Source organism: Cetorhinus maximus, chromosome 24 (assembly GCF_964194155.1).
Source record: "Cetorhinus maximus chromosome 24, sCetMax3.hap1.1, whole genome shotgun sequence".
Taxonomy (NCBI): Eukaryota; Metazoa; Chordata; class Chondrichthyes; order Lamniformes; family Cetorhinidae; genus Cetorhinus; species Cetorhinus maximus.
This window is the reverse complement of record NC_135902.1, coordinates 34788006-34807871: the sequence shown is the minus strand read 5'-3', so window position 1 is coordinate 34807871 and position 19866 is coordinate 34788006. Positions and strand designations below refer to the sequence as shown.

The 19866-nt window shown below is 42.9% G+C and overlaps 1 protein-coding gene and 1 long non-coding RNA gene across 2 annotated transcripts in view; one reads left to right on the top strand and one right to left on the bottom strand.

The window, feature by feature from the left end:
• Window positions 1-19866, top strand: part of sdk2b (sidekick cell adhesion molecule 2b) — a 981988-nt gene that overhangs the window by 854804 nt on the left and 107318 nt on the right. Inside the window, exon 43 of the mRNA XM_078571006.1 lies at window positions 11262-11400. Coding sequence (XP_078427132.1) covers window positions 11262-11400 — 139 coding nt within the window. The remainder of the gene's footprint in view (window positions 1-11261; window positions 11401-19866) is intronic.
• The window catches only part of LOC144699778 (uncharacterized), a 133568-nt gene that overhangs the window by 88011 nt on the left and 25691 nt on the right, over window positions 1-19866 (bottom strand). The gene's annotated exons all lie outside the window — the stretch shown is intronic.

Here is a 19866-nt window from a genome sequence, read left to right as displayed (position 1 = left end):
AGATTTCCCAGCATTATTCAAAGTTCAAAGAAGAGCAGGATTGTTATTCCTGCTGTCCTGGCCAATATTTATTCCTTAATATTTATCCCTTAATTAACATCTAAAAACAAATTATTTAGTCATTATCACATTGCTGCTCGCAGGAGCTTATATAAACTGGCTGTCACATTTATTACATTATAACAGGACTATAGCTCTGAAGTACTTCATTGGCTGCAAAGCACTTTTGGGGCATTCTGAGATCATGGAAGTGCTATATATATATATATATATATATATATATGTATGAAAATCTTTTTTAAAATTGGAGAAACCATTTTGTGTCAATCTGGTGATCTGGCGATTTTGGATTACCTATCAGTTTGGAAACGCCTATGCTTATGATACCCTGTTGATCTTCCATGGTAGACTTGTAACAACACTCCAACAACCTGGGAAAGGCACATTTCTGATTCCCCAGTGGTTTGGATCTATTTCCCTGCAGGTTGGCCTGCTTGCAATTCCCTGACAGTACAGTCTTCGGTACTCATTTTCCTTTGTGAAGATGTGCATTGATAGAATTGAACAGTTACATATTTTAGCTCCCATGCAATTTTTATCAGGGGATCTGTCTAGCTCCCTAGTATCTAATAGTCTTGATAATGCATCAAAGTTTCCAAAGGTATGTTGTCATCAACCATCAGGAAGCACAGTCCAAACTGCTCTGTATCAGTTTAAGTCTTTTGAAGCAGATCTTCTTATTTATGTATAGCAGATCTATCTATTTGTTGGCAACTCAATTCTAATTTATTGCAAGTTCACTTCTTCTCGAAATTCAGCAACATTTTACTAATAATTATAAATAAGAAATGTGCTGTCTGGGAGGTATTTTGTTCTTGGTTAATTGTAGCTTTATGTTGATAAGGACATCTGTTATCTGTTAGTGTGAGGGTCTGTAGGGTGAGCATTGCAGGACAGTCTTGGAATGACTGAGGAAACACTTCTCATTTACAATAAAGGATGCAGGAATAAATTCATTTGTTGAACTTGTGCCATCTGTATCAAAACTTATTCATGAAACCCATTAGCAACTGAGAAACGGAAATGGCCTTTAGGCACAGGCTGGCGCTTGTAGCAAGGGAAGTCACAGCAAGCGAGAAAACAAGCTACAAATCTGGGACAGCTGTTAAGAACTATATTTCTGCCCAACTGTACAATATTCTGATTGTTTATTGAAAGACTGGTGTTGAGAAATACTCTGACCATTTTCTGGCTCCATATTCACAAATCAACTTTTTAAAAAAATGTTTGAAAGAAAAGACAATTTCAAAGAGATAGTGACGGAATTTATCTCAGCATGTGCATGTGTATAACTGCTAGAACATTGATAAAAATTGTTAACTGTACAGGCTTCCACAATATATAATCAAAAAGCAATTTCATTTTTTTCACTGAAGAAACTGCTGAAATAAAGATACTTTACGCACACATTTATCAAAGTATCAAATTATATCAGATGATAGCTAGACTCTTTGTGGCATGATTAACTTTACAAATGCAGAAGTTCTGGAAGGAACGCAATGTCATTTATTTCATTGCTTTATATTCTGAGTATTTGATTCTGTAGTAATCTACTGGCTATTGCTTTCCTTTAGGGGAGCTAGCTGTCAGTCTAATTAATTTATTTCCTCCATGGGAAGGCTTTATCCAGTGATCAGTCACTCATCAGCATAGATTCTTTCTTCTAGACATCTGATTTTGATTTGGACCATCATCCCCCATTTCAAATTCACCTTCCGTATTAACAGCAATAGTGCAGTCTCACAGTAGATTGATGATGGACTAGTAACGTTTTTTTTTTGCTGATAAAGTGGTTGTGTTTAGTGCCTGTCTGGTTAAGTAAATTATTTTTGTAATCCACAGGTTTTAAGCATGGCACTTCTTTCTGGAAAGCTGTGTAGCTTTTCAAGTTGATTTCAATCAGCACTCTTTGTTGAGGATTTCATTGTAATTTAGCGAGTAGCACAATGAAATAAATATTGTCACATGAAATAAGGTAAATATTATTCTATGGAATCAAAATGCAACCAAATAGGTAGGAAAGACTGGTGTCGGTATCAGTAACAGACACGCTAATAATGGCCACAGAAGAAGATATGGTTGTGTCGCATGGGCCTCAGTTGATGAGTTAAAGAGCAGATTTTGGCCTAAAATATGATTTGCTGTCAAGGTATGTAAGCATGACCATTGGAATTTGATAGGCCCAAGCTCCATTTTTAAGTGTCATTGACATTTTGGCCAGCGAACATTTCATTTAGGGCAAAATAGATAGTTTGCTGGAATAGACAATACATAACTTGTTTGTCACATGCTATATTTAAGCAAACATGCAGTGGAAACCATGCATCCAAAATGGGCAATCTTAATGGAGCGCTTCACAGTGGATTAGTCCCAGATTTATACTAAGTGCGGTAGCGGGTGGGAAAAAGGACATTTTACTTGCTGGCCGCAATGGCAGCATTTCATGCCATATTGTCCCAATCCCACCTCATTAATAACGCATTCCCGGGAAACATGCCGTTTCGATGGTCGGCGGGCACTCATTCGCCCACCACGCCATCACCTCGCCGCTTCATCATGCTGGGCGCCATGTTTAAAGTACAGCTGCGTGAACACCTTTGAATGCTTCCAGACAAGGACTGCTGCAAAGAAGGCATGGCCCGAAAGGTAAGAAGACTGCAGACCACCAGTTTAATGACATGTCCTGCAAGCACCTTTTGGACACAGTGGAGAGCTGCCATGATGTCCTCTACCCCTGCTCTGGCCGCATAACGGGCAGCAACATCACCAATCCAGCATGGGAGGTGGTGGCAGGGGTGGTCAGCGCCAACGTCATACAATAGAGGACAGCCACCCATTGCTGAAAAAGGATGAACGATCTCTTCTGTTCTGCCAGGGTAAGTCTCATCACTCTCAACTCACACACTCACAAACCCATCACACATCCACAGGGATCCCACTCACTGACAGTTCAAGGAAAATCACCATTCACTCTCACACACAGCTTCATTGCCCTCATCGCATCCATGGGACCACTCAACACCCACACATTCCAGGCATACTTATCTCCTGGCCTGGCAGGCGTCCTGCTTACACTCTGTCCACCTCTATTCATGCAGGACAAGCTGGCAACAATAGGGAAAGATTGCAGACTGGTGGAGGAGTGCCTGAAATCAAGGTCCTCACAGACTTCGAAAATAGAGTCATCCAGCTGGCCGGCGAGGACCTGGATCGTTCTTGTCCTGACAGTGAGGTTGGCGGTGCTCTACCAAGTGAGAATCCAGCAGTGCAACATCCATCAGACAACCATGTTGTGAGTGATGTGTCCTGTTCTACAGTCCCCTGCCATTCACTGATCATCTCCCCTTGCTTTCACAGGCACATCTGGGAAATAGCCGATGAAGTCCACAAACCAGGGCCTCCAATCAAGCCCCGAAGAAACGTCAGAAGAGGAATCCGAAGGCACTTTTATTGAAGACCCGTCACAGCGCTCATCCACACCCTCCACCAGCGCAAAGGCTACACCTCGCTTTGGAGTAGCCTCAGGATCACAATCTGGTGAGCACATCGCACTGTCTGATCCATAGCAGGCAGTGGCAGGGACTTCCCAGATCTCCGGCACATGGAGGAATGCTGGAGGCCAGAAATCTGCTAAGTCCAAGTCGAATGACAAGCCTCTGGACTCAGTCATGTCTCGGTTGCTGAAGCTGCAAAGGCAAGCTCGGGAACATTAGGAAGGGATGTCCACTGCACTCCTCAGATTGCAAGGTGTGATGGAGGAGTCCATCCGTCTTCAGGCTGAGGTGATAGCCATCCAAATCCAGCACCACAGGCCAAGGAGGGTGCCACTGCCACATAGCAGGACCTCGAAAGTGGGCGGGGGGCCTCCAGGTCTCGTCCCTCCAGAGGACACCCGCCAAGGTCATCACAGAGTGTAGCAGTCAGCACCTTGCCTTCATCTCTGCTGTGGATGTTGGGGGAGAACCACGACGTAACAGCAGGGTTAGGAAGGTTAAGAACATTAAGTCCACAGCCTGGGCATGGGTGATAATCACTTGTACATAATGCTCACTGTTGTAAATAAACTCCCAAGAATGTCTCCCTGCCAGTGGTTCCTTGTTTCTGATGAGAGTGTTCATGTCACTCAGATGTGAAATCTTGGTTCCTGCACAAGATAAAGGCAGGTGTCTTTATCTTGGCCTCTTCCCTGTGCTTTGTGCAGCCTTCAGGCCAAAGTGATGGTTCAGCCTTACACTCACTGGACACATTAGTGATGCCTGCACCTCTGTGGTGCTTGTCATTGCTGCCATGTCATGGGCAGGCGTCAGAGCTCCCTCATTCTCTCTCTGTGTGTTCTCAGCACCTTTAAGGTGGGGCTGGCAGCCATCTCATCAGCATCGGTGACCAGTGACGCTGTGCTCCTGAAGGGGTGAGATGCTGAAGGCTGACAAAGGATCAGGTGCATTTAAAGTTTCACAGCTGACTCTCCATGATATGAACCTGATCACAGAGTGCAAGCGAGCTGCCCTCAGCCAGTCAGGACTCAGGCATTCACAGAGGCAATGTGAAGATCTATAGTGCCCTCACTGCATGTCTTCACCATCCCCCTGGAATTGAGCGACTATTAGGGCCTTCACTGCATCTCCGTGACAGGAGCATTCTCACAGAGGGTATTTGCATTGCCATCAGCCAGATTGGAGTCAAATGTTCACAGATGCATTGTGAGGATCTATGGTGCCTCCTCACTGCATTTCGTCATCATCCCCCACAAATTTAGCAGCTGTGAGGGCCTCCCAAGTGTGCCTGCCTCATTTGGCCAGTGCAATGTCCTAATCGCTGTCATTGTCACCCTTGCGGACCTCCTCACCCTCACCGCCGTCAATGTCCTCTTCATCGGAGGATATGTCCAGATTCTCCATCTTCTCCTCAGTCAGCTCTTCTCCCTGTTGCAGCGCCAGTTTGTAAAGGCCGCAGCAGGCAGTGACGATGTGTGACACCCTCTGTGGACTATATTGCAGGGCTTCACCAGACCAGTCCAGGCACCAGAACCTCATTTCCAGCAACCCAAGGGTTTGCTTCACCAAGTGCGAGTTGCAGCACGAGCCTTGCTCTGCTGCAGTCTGACGTCACGAGGAGCCATCCCTGCAGTCTCTGTGGAGCCTGGAAGATGTCAGGGATCTGAGACCAACTGAGAATGTAGGAATCGTGGACATTCCCTGGGAACCTTGCACACATCTGCAGGATGCATTTGTGGTAGTCACTCACCAGCTGAACAGTCATCGAATGGTAGCCCTCACAGTTAATATAGTTGACCACTTGTTGCAACGGAGATCTGAGCGCCACGTGAGTGCAGTCAATGGCACCTTGCCCCTATGGGAAATCAGATCTGGGCAAATTGCAGCGCTCTTGCATCCTGGTCCCAGGCAAAATGCAGGAACTTGTGTGTCTTCGCGAAGATGGCATCCGTGACCTCAGATGCATTTGTAGGTGGAGGCTTGCGATGTTCTACAGAGGTCACCTATGGAGCCCTGAAAGGAGCCACTGGCATAAAAATTGAGCACAGTGGTCACTTTCATGGCCACGGGCAGTGGATGCACTGCAACAGGTGGCAGATGTGACCAAACAGTTCCCTAGGCATGCACAGTCTTCGGTGACACTGGTTCTCGGTCACCTGCAGGAGTGAAAGGTGGCATCTATAGACCCTGGGTCTAGCTAGACATCAACCAGCGACGACTCGCTATGGCTCTTCAGCAGCATTTGCAGGAGACCCAGCCGCCCGTTCTTCCTGATGGTGCTGCTCCTCCCTCTGCCAAGCCAGATGTCTGTCACTCTCTTCTCTTTCGTCTCCGCTCTCTGTATGCCATGAGGCATGCAGCTTAGTCATGGTGCTGATGTACTGCTCCTGCAGGATGAAAGAGAGAGACGTGTGGGTTAGCTTGAGTGTACAGCATGAGTCTGAAGGCCCCTTAATGCATCCCAGAGAGTGCTGGCCGCCGCTTGGATGACCATAGTTTAGTGTGCTGCATGGCTGCCTGAGACTCCACCCACCTCTGCCCCACTCCTGACTAATTGGCGGCAGCTTCGTCCATTGCCCTGCTTGCTGAGCCCTCAGCTCAGGTGCAAGTATTCTCCAAACCTGCACTGCAAGGCTGCACTGTTAACTTGACCATGGGGGAGACTGGTGCAAACCTGAATGATGACATTGCAAGGGGTTGTGAGCGCCTCCACCAGTGACTGCAGATTGTACAACATGTCCAGTCGTCCAACTGTTCTGCAATCCACTAAAACGCTCATTAGTTTGCAGTCTGTGCCCGAGGGGTGAAAAGTTCAGGAGCATTTGGTCACAATTTCATGCCTCTGTTGCTTGAGTGGGCAGATAAGCTAGAGGCCCGACTCCGAGTATGCCAATGTGGCTGTGTCTGAACTGTCTCAGCTGCAGATGAATGGTCACTTTATACAATGTTTCTCTAATGCGTGGCTGCTTCCCTTCCCGCTACCCCACACGTGCTTTGCACTACCATCAACCACAGTGCAGCCCTTGCCCACTCCGTCAATTCACCTCAACTGTAGGGCAGCCCTTGCCCACCGCCCCAAGTCGACTCAACTGCAGTACAGCCTTTGCACACTCAGTCCAGCTTGCCTCAACAACAGGGTAGCCCTTGCCCTGTCAGCGGGCCGGGAAAAAGCGACTTGCCTGTGCCCTCGCCTGAATGCATGACACCTCAACCTTGAAGCCCAACAGGCGACCCTGACGAGTGCTGCACATTGTTAGTGTGCAGTCACCTCAGAGTTCCCTTCAAAGTGCAGGCCGCCAAGTGCACGCCTTATATATGCTGTTGTGAAACACATCGGTGTGGTGTTCAGATGATCCAGCGTGGGGCAGGGCTGATTCCGGCGAGCTGGGATTATAATTATATGCAGATGTGTTACAATAAGGTTCCCGACGTCCAATGGCAGGAAATGTGGCCTGCCATTGACGGGCAGAGCGGATAATTGCAAACTGGTTTCACGTTGTCGTGAAACCGATTTTTGACCTTCTCGCCATATTGTCCACTCATGCCGTCAAACGTGCTCAATGACAGCGGGCACGGAACAGTCCGCTCTTTATTTGAAATATATATTTGCAATATTGCACTGTCACAGTTGGGTGGTTAATGAGTACATTTTTACTCGCAAATTAGCCACAATGCAACAGAATATGCTCATTAACATTTGCTGATCTTTGATTAATTAAATGTTCTCACGATGCTGTATTTCTAAGGACAACATTATTGGCCACAAAAGACTCTAATTCATTAAGTTTAGTTATCCTCCCTGTACCTTTGAGGTTTATTAACCCTTAAGGTCAAATATTTTTGGAAGATACATATTTAAACAGTCTAAACACTTTCAAATATTGTGTATTCAATAAATATTATTGAACTACTGAGTGCAGCTGCACATGTAATATATTCTGGTCAGCAACAATGTCACATTTTTCATTATCTCTTAATGGCTAGTGACACATCAGTGCCCCGTTTTCATCCCACCCCCCTCCAACCATACATGCTGGAAAATCATAGTAGCTTTAAATTTATTCAGATTCTCTCATGTCAACAATAATCAGCAGCAGAAATATTGCACTGGATTTAACCCACCCCACCAGCCCTACAGGAATGAGGCCAGGTCCTTTAAAATGGAGCTTGCAGTCATATTCTAGCTGCCATTTTAAATGTTCATTGTAGTTATGTGGCTGAGACACCCAACAGATGCAGATGGGAGCATCATAAATCAAATTATGTCAGTGGGATCTCAGTTGCATTTTAGCATGGGCCCCATGCAGCAGAGAAATCAACCTGACCAGGTGGAGGGAGGTCAACAATTGTTGAGAGGAGATTATAAGGTAAGTGGAAAACTTTCCTTTTGTGGGTTGAGGAGGAGCAGGAAAGTGGCAGCCTCCCCTGGTCTGACATCCCCCTCATTGCCTCCAGAAACCCAACCCTACAACTTTTCTAAGATAAAAGCAAAAAACTGCAGATGCTGGAAATCCAAAACAAAAACAAAAATAAAAATACCTGGAAAAACTCAGCAGGTCTGACAGCATCTGCGGAGAGGAATACAGTTAACGTTTCGAGTCCGTATGACTCTTCAACAGTTCTGTTGAAGAGTCATATGGACTCAAAATGTTAACTGTATTCCTCTCCGCAGATGCTGTCAGACCTGCTGAGTTTTTCCAGGTATTTTTACTTTTGTTTTTGCCTACAACTTATCTGTTGTCTTATCTGGTATCAACTTATCTGGTATCTTATCTACAACAAATCTGCTGTGGTTTTTAAAAAATCCCCACCCCTCACTCCCCTTGCTTGAAGTCCTTTTAACTTCATCGCTGCTGACATGAGCTGACTCAATACAGGGATCTTACTAGAGCTTTTATTCACTTGTCAGGGCCATTAGAAGTTATTTTCTGTTTACCTCTACAATGTATATTCACTGAGTCACAAATGCTTCAGAATGACTGCACATTGTGCATTTAAAGTTATGAACTACAGTTTCCCAATGTATTGCTTTGAATTAATTATTCAACCAGTCAGATTGCAAAAGCATTGTCATGTATTTAAATCATTTTTGAACTGAAATAATTACTTGATTTCAAGGTCTGCATTATTTGAACTAATTTATACTTTGCTTGGTCATTTTCAGGATTAGAGTCACATTTACAAAGCTAAAGAATATATGTTTGATTCATTTAGTTCTACTCATTGTAATGTAAGATCTAATTAAGATCAGGCTGCTGAAAAGCAGATGTTTTACTCAATCATTTGAGTTTCTGCTAATTTACAGCTTTTTGTACCATTGTGTGAATCTGAACTTCATGGCTGCAGATCAGTTAACAGATCAGTTAGGAGTAGCAGAAATACATTGTAAAATGCTACTTAGTTAGTATCTTAGGTTAATTAAATTTTTTAGTGAGTATAATATTCCTGCAGGAAGCAACAAGGTGACTACCATTGGTGATGTAATCTTACATTGGTACAGTATCAATAAAAACAGGAGCTCCCTAGCAGGACACAACCACTCAGGCTCAAGGTAAGGGAGAATAATCACAGTCACAAGTCATCCAGGTTTTTTAAAAATTAGAATCTGGGAAATTAGCAAGATCACAAGCAATCTTATGAATCTTAATTCACCTATCCAGAACAATGCTATCTTTCTACCATTGCTGCATTTAGTTGTTTTTTTAATAATTCCAGGGGTTTTCAACCCTCATCAATCTCTCTCTCCCAGAAGTCCATTCCATGTCTTGATTCCTCTCTACATTATGACGAACCTCCTGATATCAGTTGGGCCTGGTTCCACTTTCCCTATTAAAAAGTTTGGCCCGCAATGTCGTCACAACAGAGAGCCCCTCTGTCATTGCAAAAATGCCAGAAATGGTCAAAACTTCTAAGTCCCATCCCTAATCCCGGCATTTCCCATCTTTGCCGGGGTGGGGCTGGAGTTGGGCCGGGGTTTGACCATGCATGATTCATGGAGGCAGCTGGCAATTTAAATCACCAGTTGCCTCCATTGAAGTGAGATTTTGGAAGCCCAGGAGTGTGGAATCTGAGTGTGCAGATTAGAACAGGTAAGAGGAGGTCTGAATTTTATGGACTCTTATGGATAGCCAGGGTACCCCTTTGTGAGAGGTAAGGCATCCTTTAATTATGCACTTTTTATGCACAAACCCATTGGAGCTGTCAAGAAACTGTCCAACTGTCAAGAACCTGTCAAGGAAATGTTAAGGAGCTGTCCAGTTGCCAAGGAGCTGTGCAGGATCTACCCAGCTGTCAAGGAAATGTTAAGTACCTGTCCAGCTGTCAAAATTATCCAGGAAGTGTCAAACCTGTCAAAGCTACCCAGTAAGTGTCAAAACTGTCAAGGAACTGTTGAAGGATACTAGGTGAGTTGGCATGGAGAGGGAAAGAGCAAAGTGTGGTGGGGGCATGGATTGGCATGAAATAACACCAAATTGGCATGGGGGTATGTGAGCAATAGGGTGTGGGTAGAGGGGCACAGTTGGAATGGGGATGTGAGGGACCAAGGGGACTGGGTAGAGGGTAACTGAGTTGGCATAGGAATATGGGGGGCCATTGGGGATGGGTGGGGTGCATGGACTAGCATGGATGGGGCATAGGGAGTGTGTGGGGGTGAGGGCTGGTGGGATGGTTTTATTTGATTATTTTTTGTTTATTGCAACACAGTGCAAGGGCACAGAGGCAAGCCTTGTGCTCAGCCCGCCTCCACACCCGGCAGCCTGCAGATTCAATCCAGGGTCACCCGCCTCAAATCCCATTTCTCCCTTCCTTTAAAGTCCTTCATAATGGCCCAGGTTTTATAGTCAATGGCAAAGCAAAGGAACTCGCCTCTGATCTAAAAAAAAACCTGCTCATAAAAAACGAGTACTCTCTGTTGTGTGGATTTCCCCTTTCCTGGTGGAAGTTTAAATATGGTGCCAAGTCAATGGGATCTCCAGGCCTCCAGCAACAGTAATGTCTCCAGCAGGGTAAGTACCCAATCACATTGAGGTATTCTCACGGGTGGGAAACCAGGAACTTAAAAGCACTGATTATCCTTCACTTCTAACTTAAATTTTCAGATAGCAAAATAATGATGATTAGATCAAGATGGAAACTAAAATAACATAAACAAACTTTTAAAATTTTTATTTTAAAAATAAAATGATTTTTAGCATTAATTTTGAAATTGGTATACCGAGTAAAAACCCAGTTGGACCTCATTTAACAAGGAGTGACTTTTTCAAGGGCTTTTACAGCAAAACTAACAGCATAAAAATAGAGGTTTTCTTCAAGTTTTGCTAATGGATTGCAGCCTGGAGGGAACCTCCACAGCGCACTCTATGGGGGAATGTAGAATCACTGATGACATTGAATTTATGAACCGTCAGGTTTCACCATCAGTACCACAGCAAAGTCCAAGGCATTATATAATTTACAAAGCAGCTTTTATCCATAGAAACAAACTTGTGAAAGCATATTTTTCTTAATTTTGTGGACATCCAGGAGAGTTGCTGCAATCAGGTGGAATATGTGAACAGTTTTCCCAAAGTAATGGGATTTGTTCCTCAGAAGCTCTATTCTAATTGTCAACACACTGTTTGATGTTAATTGCACTGAGGATAAGACCATAATACATTAAGTGTTGACTTTAGTGAAATTGATTTTCAACTTTATGTTCTATTTCAGGGAACAACACAAAGGCTGGCGCACTGGCTCATGAAGAAATCATGAGCCTAGACAATGGACGGTTCCCAGCACTGGAACTCAACAACAGACGACTTTCAGTGAAGAATTCCTTCTGTAGAAAGAATGGTATCTACAACAGGTAGCCACCATCACTCACAATTTTAAAAAAAAATGTTAAATGTCACCAGCTGATGGGTGAGTGAAGTAAGATTCAGGGACTGGTTTAAAATTAGGGTTGCCATAATTTGCCAACTCCAAACTGAACATAGAATGAGGCTGGTGGGAAGTGGAAGGGGCAGGCACTGCTTCAGATTATTTTTTAAATTGCATGTATTAAGGCAAATTACTTTATTAATGACTTATTATATCAGCCCAACACTTAGTAACAGGTACATATAATTCTTTGCATCTTCTCTCCTCTTTCTCTGCATTGTGAGATTTCTGGATTCTTGCATATTTGCCTGTTTCTTTGGATTAGATGTAGTGCTTATGCTTCCCTACTATAATGCTCTTTATTTGTATTATATTCTGTATCCAGCCTTTGTATTAATTTATTTGGAGCCATTTCCATGCTTCCTAGTTAACATGTAAAATTATTTTTTGAGTCTTTGTTTATATTATTTTGCTGAACTGTCTTGCTATTTATGACTGATTTAATAGTTTTACTGTATTATATTGTGTATTTATTATTACTTTTGTCCCTGGTTCTTATATTTATTTGAAGGTAATATCCGTGCTGCCTCATATACTGTCCCAGATCTGATTATATCTGCCTGTTAGATGAACTTCCTCTTCATAATCAAGACTAGACCCAACATTAGACAAGAAGCCAGATCACACTAGTTGCACTCTAGATCTTGTCTAAATGAGCCTGTTCTCAGTTGTGCCTTGTTTGTGCCTTACACTACCTTGCTCTGTAAGGTGGTCCTACATTGTTCATCAATCACACTCCATTTCATCAAAAGCCACTGTTTCTGCAACCCCAGATTTCATAACTACCTTCTAGGACGGCATCTACTCTCCTTGCTGGTGGGGCATTGGATTTAATTTCAAGGCCTTGATCATTTTGCAGACATGGGAATAATTCAGCCCAATTTTGATATTTTACTTTAAATCATGGAATACCAATGAAAGAAAATCGGGACAAAATAGCAGAACTCCAAATTGTTGTCAACGGTTTAGATGAAAAATATATTTTTTTAAATGGGTCATTGGATCAAAAACTGGACAGGTGGCAACCCTAATTAAAAAATACTCATAATAAAAGTCTGCAATCCAGTTCTTTCTGGTGTTGATTTTATCTACAAGATATATTTTGATTATAATAGCAAACAACAATCTGAATCAACAAGAAAAACACTGGGAAGTTGAAATAAAAACTACTTGCGGTGGGTTTTGCTGTGCAAATGTTCTTGTCAGAATTCCCACAATTATAAAAATAATGTTTGATAGTTTTCAAATGTGAATTTGCAGTGATGAATTAACATGTCTACCAAAAGATCACCTGGCTCCCACTCCCACTTTCCATTCCATCTGTCCTTCGAATGATTTTCATGACATCTACTTTGAATTTGACTCTCTCTTTCTGTAGCTCCAAAATGGGGTATATATTCTTAAAAGGTTATACATGTGCACAAAGTATACACAGCCTGTTGGTGCACGGGCTTCACTTTTTTTTAAATGCAGGTTTACCAGAGGCCTTACCCAGAGTAGTATTATGTCACAATGGCTTGGAAGGTCCATGCTAAATTTCCATTCCAGTCAGCTAATCTCAGTTTAAGTCATATTGGGCTTCTACAATTGGCTGCTTTGTTCTTCTGGGTTAAGGAGAGAAAATTCTGTCAGGTTTTTAAAATCTAGATTGCCACCCAGTAACTCCTGCTGGAAAGGACACATATATTGACTAGTGTATGGGTCAGAATTGAAGTCAGTTGTTATGGCCTTCACCATTGAATAGCTTCACATTCAGGTTCACATAAGATGATTGGAAGCTCAGGAAGACGTTGGAGAGGACAAGAATTCTTACTTTTAGGAGAAGGGGGAGAAAATAACTTTTTGGAGCTCCCTTTTAAAGTCATGACAAGTGCACCAAATCTTAAATGTGTCCCATGAAAATTATTTGAAGGCATCTGGCATGAGAGCAGGATTATAGGCCATGTTGTTTTGCTGAAATCACCATCTTTTTCTCTGTTGTGATGAAGCCAGACTGCTGTAGAATAGGGTGATTCAAGTAGCAAATGGAAGATACTTCAAATTTGCTTGATGCTCTCAAATGCATCTGTGTAGTACAAACCTGACACAAGTTCACTAATAAATAAATGAAAGCCTGTACACTGCTCAAACTCTATTAGTGAATAAAAGGCCCAGAATAAACAAAATGGGAGACTCTGCTTCATTTTGTTCATCAATGGATTAATAAACATTCCTATCACTTATAGTACCTGTATTTAAATCCAATCCAGGGAGATCTGCCTAAAAATGTCATCTCGTAAGTAATAGAGATGAAATTGATGATATTTCAATCTTTTTTTCATGTTGAGTTCCAAATGTTAATTTAAATCAAATATCACTACAACAGCTTGTATTTATATTGTGCCTTTAACATAGAAAAAATACCATATATACTTGTCTAAAAGTCTAATCTTTGAGACCCATTTCCTAGGCAAAAAATTAAGGGGCCGACTTTTCCACAGGTAATGTTTTCAAGGGGCTTATTTTCAACTTCCAATGCTTGCAGCTCACAGAGCCAGCAGAGAACCATGCTAGGTTTTCAGTCTTTGTTCCAATTTGCTTTCAAGGGGCTCACTTCCAACTGCCGATGTGTGTGGCTCACTCAGCCATCCGGTTACTCCATACGGATATCTTTTGGGCTGGTGCGCACTGACTCTGCAGTTTGTTCCAATCTTACCTCCGCCATTTCAATGAGAAATTAAACTTTTACTAAAGTTCCCCGATATCTCAGTGGGCAAATTACACTGATGCAGGAAGATCAGCAAACTCCTGCTGCTGTATTACTCTGAACGCAGAGTGGGGCAGTGAGCTGAGTCAGAGCGAAGTGTCCTTGGACAGTCAGGGGTCAACTCTTACACAAAGTATGTGAAAAATTAAGGATTTTTGGCTAAAAGTCAGAGGTTGACTTTTACATGAGATTGACTAATTTGAGTATATACGGTATCTTGAAGTGCTTCAGAGCATAAGAGCAAAATGAATGTCGAGACCAGGAAGATGATATTGGGAGAACTTAGTTGAAGAAGTGAGCTTTAAAGAGTGCCTTAAAAAAGGAGAGGCAGATGAAGAGGGTGAAGAGATGAGAGGAAGTTCCAAAGCCTGTGGCCCAGGTGACTGAAGGAATGGCTGCCAATGGTGGGATGAAAGGAGAAGAAGTTGCCCAAAAGGCCAAAGTTAGTCAGGATTGAGTGGGTTGTAAGGATTCAGGAGCTCACAGAGCTTTGGAAGGGCAAGGCTATGAAAGGATTTCAACATAGATGAGAATTTTAAATTTATGGCATTAGGAAACCAGGAACCAGCCCACCGAGGACAGGGGTGATGAGTGAACAAGGTTTGGTTTGTGAACACAAGCAGAAAGATTTTGGATAATCTAAAGTTTACAGGGAGCTGAGGCTGGCCAAGGGAACAATGGAATAGTTGAGTCTGGAAGTGACAGGTCGGATAAGGCAGTAGTGGAATTGGGGATGTTATGGAGGTAAAAGTTAGTGGTCTTTATACCGAAAAATATATTGATTCAGAAACACAATTCAGTGACGAATAGAGGTCCCAGTTTGTCTAATATCTTGTTCGGTGTGTGTTAGTGGCAAGGGAACATTGGAACAGGAGTAAGCCATTTAGCCCCTCAAGCTTGTTCCGCTATTCAATAAGATCATGGCAAATCTGCGACCTTAATTCATATATCCATCTTTGACCCATATCCTTTAATAATTTTACTTTAAAAAATGTCTATCAATCTCAGATTTAAAATTAGCAGTTGATCTGGCATCAACTGCAATTTGCAGGCGAGAGTTTCAAACTTCTTCTATCCTTTGTGTATAGATGTGTTTCCTAATTTCACTCCTGAAAAGTCTGGCGCTAAGTTTTAGACTGTGCCATCTAGTCCTAGACTTTCCAACTAGCTGAAGTAGTTTCTCTCTATCGGCCCCATCTGTTCCCCTTAATATCTTGAAAACTTCCATCAAATCATCCCTTAACCTTCTAAATTCCAGGAAACACAACCCTACTTTGTGCAATCTCTCCTCATAAATTCACCCTCAGAGTCCAAGTATCATTCTGGTATCTACCCTACACTCCGTCCAAGGACAATATCCTTCCAGAGATGTGGTGCCCAGAACTAGTCACAGTTCTCCAGGTGTGGTCCAACCACAGCTTTGTATAGCTGAAGCATGACTTCTACCCCCTTGTATTTTAATCTAATAAGATATAAAGGCCTGCATTCCATTAGCCTTTTGATTGTTTTCTGTACCTGTTCATTACATTTTAATGATTCAGATACATAGACCCCAAATTTCTTCCACTCTTTCTAGCTTTTCACTATTTAGAACATACTCTATTCTAACCTTATTAAGGCCAGAGTGGATGGTTTCACATTTACTACATTGAAATTAATTTGCCACAGCTTTGGTTATTCAATTAATCTATCAATTCCTCATTGTAATTTTATGCTTCCATCTACACTACTAACAATGTTGCCTCTATTTGTGTGCTCAGCAAATTTGGGTATGTGGTTTTCTATTCCATCATCTAAGCCATTAGTATTATGGTGAATATTTGAGGCCCTATACAGATCCTTGTAGGAACTAGGCACATCCTGACAATTAGCGTACCTCTATCACTGTCTTCTAACACTCAGCCTGTTTCTGAACCAGGCCAATAATTTGCCTTCAATTCCATGAGCTTCAACTTGAGCTAACCATCTCTATGAGGGGCATTATTAAATGTCTTTTGGAAATCCATATATATAACATCCCTAGTCATTTTTCTATCCACTACTATAGTTATTTCTTTAGATAATTCAGTCAGGCATGACTTACCCTTTACAAATTCATGCTGATTCTCTCTAATCAGCTGAAAATTTTCTTGGTGTTAAATCACTCATCCATAATTATAAACTCCAATAATTTCCTGACAGCAGATGTTAGGCTAACTGGTCGATAATTCCCAGGTTTCCCCCCTCCATCCTCTACCTCTCAACAAAAGCTACAAGCACAATTTTCCAATCTAAAGGAATGGCTCCTAAACCAAGAGAACTTTGGAAATGCCCTAACTATAGTCTTCCAATGATCTCACCAACTCGCTTAAAATGCTGGGATGGAAGCCATTATTTTCTTCAAATTACAGTTAGTGACTTATGTTAGTTAATTTTACTGAGTCTCTATCCCTGATTTAGTATTAGTTTCCTTGGCAACGTCTGACATGCTGAACTCTTCCTCAACTTAAATACTGTTGCAAAGTAATTATTCAACAAGTATGCCATTTCCTTATTTTTATTGATAATATACCGTCATCAGTTTTCACAGAGCCTTATTGCTCCTGAGCATCCTCTTTTTCCTAATATAACTGAGAACACTTTTATCTTGATTTTCATATCCCTTGCAAGTTTCTTTTCCAATTCCCTTTTTGCAGCTCTTATCTGTTTTACCAATCTTTGCTGTTTTTTGTTTTCTTTCCCATTTGCCAGGATCTGTGCTTTTTTGCATTTGTATATTCCTTTAGTTTATATCCTTTTAGTTTTTTTTTGTTGTTTTTTCTTTTAGACATCCATTGCTATTTATTTTGGGTAAGTAGAGCTTCTGCCTCTGCATGTAACTTCCAAGTTCCAGGGCAGTGTGTCTGAGAGATACCCCAAGATGTGCTCCTCTCCCCACCCGCACAGGTGGCGCTGAGCATTACGCTGGGTGAGCCTTAATTGGCCCGCCCACGTAAAATGGCGACATGCAGCCGATCGCAGGTGGCAATCAACTCCGTGTCCGCTCCCGCCCAGCCCGCCCGCCAGAGGAAAAATCCAGGCCCATGTTACGTGCTTGTCTGATCTTTGCATTTATACAATCTAGTCCTGCCAGGAGACCTAGGCACAACATCCACTACAATCCAATTTCTCTTGTGATTTTTAATTCTACTCATAAAGTCTCCACTGCCTCTTTTTATATCCTCTCATATCATTGAAGTGATTTCATCCTTACTCACTAAGACTACACCTCTCCCTTCAACATGTTTCCCATCTTTTCTGTTGGCCTTATAACTTTGTATATTTAGTTCCAAGTCCTGGCTATGGGCAGGATTTTCCCCCCGTCAGGGACGGGTTGAAGGGCGGGCATGCAGGCGCGCTTCCAATCAGCGCCCCCAATTGGGGCCCCAGCGCCATTTAACGTGGGCGGGCCAATTAAGGCCCACCAGTGCGACGTCCGCAAGGAAGCACTATGTGCTCCCTGTGCGGGCGGGGGGGGGCGGGATCCTAAAATCGAGAGTGCGCTCTTTTGCACATGCGCACAAAAGAGCGCACTCACCTCCCTGAGGCTAAGTGCCGCCTCAGGGAGATCGGCTGTTCTGTCACAAATATTAAAAACAGAAAAAAAAAATTCCTGACATGTCCCCTCATGTGACACTGTCGCATGAGTTGGGACATGTCCATAATTTTTACAAAAACTTTAATAAAATTTTTAAAAACCTACATGAAACTTCATCCCGTCCCGTGGATGAGGTTTCATGCTTTTTCTAATTCCCGCCAGGGCTCCTGGCCTGCAGGGCAGGTCCATTAATTAGTTTAATTACTCTGTCAATGGCCTCAATTGGCCATTGACAGGTCGGCGGACGCGCAGTATTTTGCTGCACCCCCACCTACCGGAAAATTTAAATGGGACGCAGTGAAGTCGGGAGTTCTGCCCGATGTCACCGCGCATCATTTTACGTGTCGGCAAGCAGGCCCCGCCCCCCGCTCGCCGACGGAAAAATCCTGCCCCATGTCTCAGCTATGTCTCGGTAATGGCTACCTTCCAAATGAATTTGCACCTGCTATTCATTCAATTTGTTGCTCATACTCTGTGCATTTATTTAATGAATGCTTATTTGGTCCATACACTCTAACCTGTCCTTCTGTTTTAATATTTTACTCCATTGTTTTTTATTTTTCTCTTCTAGTTTAATAACTTTCCTTTACCTGTAGTGGCTAGAACAAAATTTCTGATTGTTACTCTACATTCTTCCCATTTGTTTGCTTTGGAGCTATTATTTATACTGCCTTTTCCACCTATGTCCTCCCCCTGACTTACTAGTTTAAAGTCCTTGGGACCTCCAGATTTATCTTTTCTGCTACAACCATGGTCCCAATCCAGTTCAAGAGGAGTTCCATCCCCAATACAATATATCCCCAACAATCCCCAACTTACAGTGCCTGTATTGGTGCCAGCGTCCCATGAAATGGAATACCTCTTTCCCGCACCACTCCTTCAGCCGCGTGTTCATCTCTCTAAACTGCTTACCCCTATGCCAATTTGCATGTCATTCAGTTAATACTCCAGAGATTATGACCCTTGAGGTCCAGTTCTTTAAGTTCCCAATCCTGGTACTCTCCGACCTCTTGCCGACTCTTCCTGAAGTTGTTGGCCCCAGTCATAGATCATAATGACTGGTTCTTCCCATCTTCCCCTCCCCCTTCTCCTTCCCTTCTAATATCCTTTCAAGCAAGTTCAAGATATCCCACACCCTGGTACCAGATTGGCTACATACTATGTGGGACTCTCAATCTTTCTTACAAAGAATGCCACCTGTCCTCCTAATTATTGAATACACTACAAATACCACATTGCGCTTCCCCTCCCCACTTTGGACAGCTTCCTGCTCCAAAGTGCCAAGGTCCACATTCTGGCTGTCCTTCCCTTTATCCTTATCCTCAAAGATAGCAAGTACATTGTACGTTTTGATTAGGATCAATTTCTGCAACTTTTCACTTTATACATTAATGATCTAGATGAAGGAGCTGAGGGCATTCTGGCTAAGTTTGCAGATGATACAAAGATAGGTGGAGGGACAGGTAGTATTGAGGAGGCGGGGAGGCTGCAGAAGGATTTAGACAGGTTAGGAGAATGGGTGAAGAAGTAGCAGATGGAATACAATGTGGGGAAGTGTGAGGTCAAGCACTTTGGTAGGAAGAATAGAGGCATAGACTATTTTCTAAATGGGGAGAGAATTCAGAAATCTGGAGTGCAAAGGGACTTGCAGGTTGAGTCGGTAGTTAGGAAGGCAAATGCAATGTAGGCATTTATTTCAAGAGGACTAGAATATAAAAGCAGGGATGAGCTGCTGAGGCTTTATAAGGCTCTGGTCAGACCACATTTAGAATATTGTGAGCAATTTTGGCCCCCGTATCTCAGGAAGGATGTGCTGGCCCTGGAGAGGGTCCAGAGAAGGTTCACGAGAATGATCCCAGGAATGAAAGGCTTAGCATAGGCAGAACGTTTGAGGACTCTGGGTCTATAATCGATGAAGTTTAGAAGGATGAGGGGGATCTGATTGAAACTTACAGAACACTGAAAGGCCTGGATAGAATGGACGTGGGGAAGATGTTTCCATTAGTAGGAGAGACTAGGACCCGAGGGCA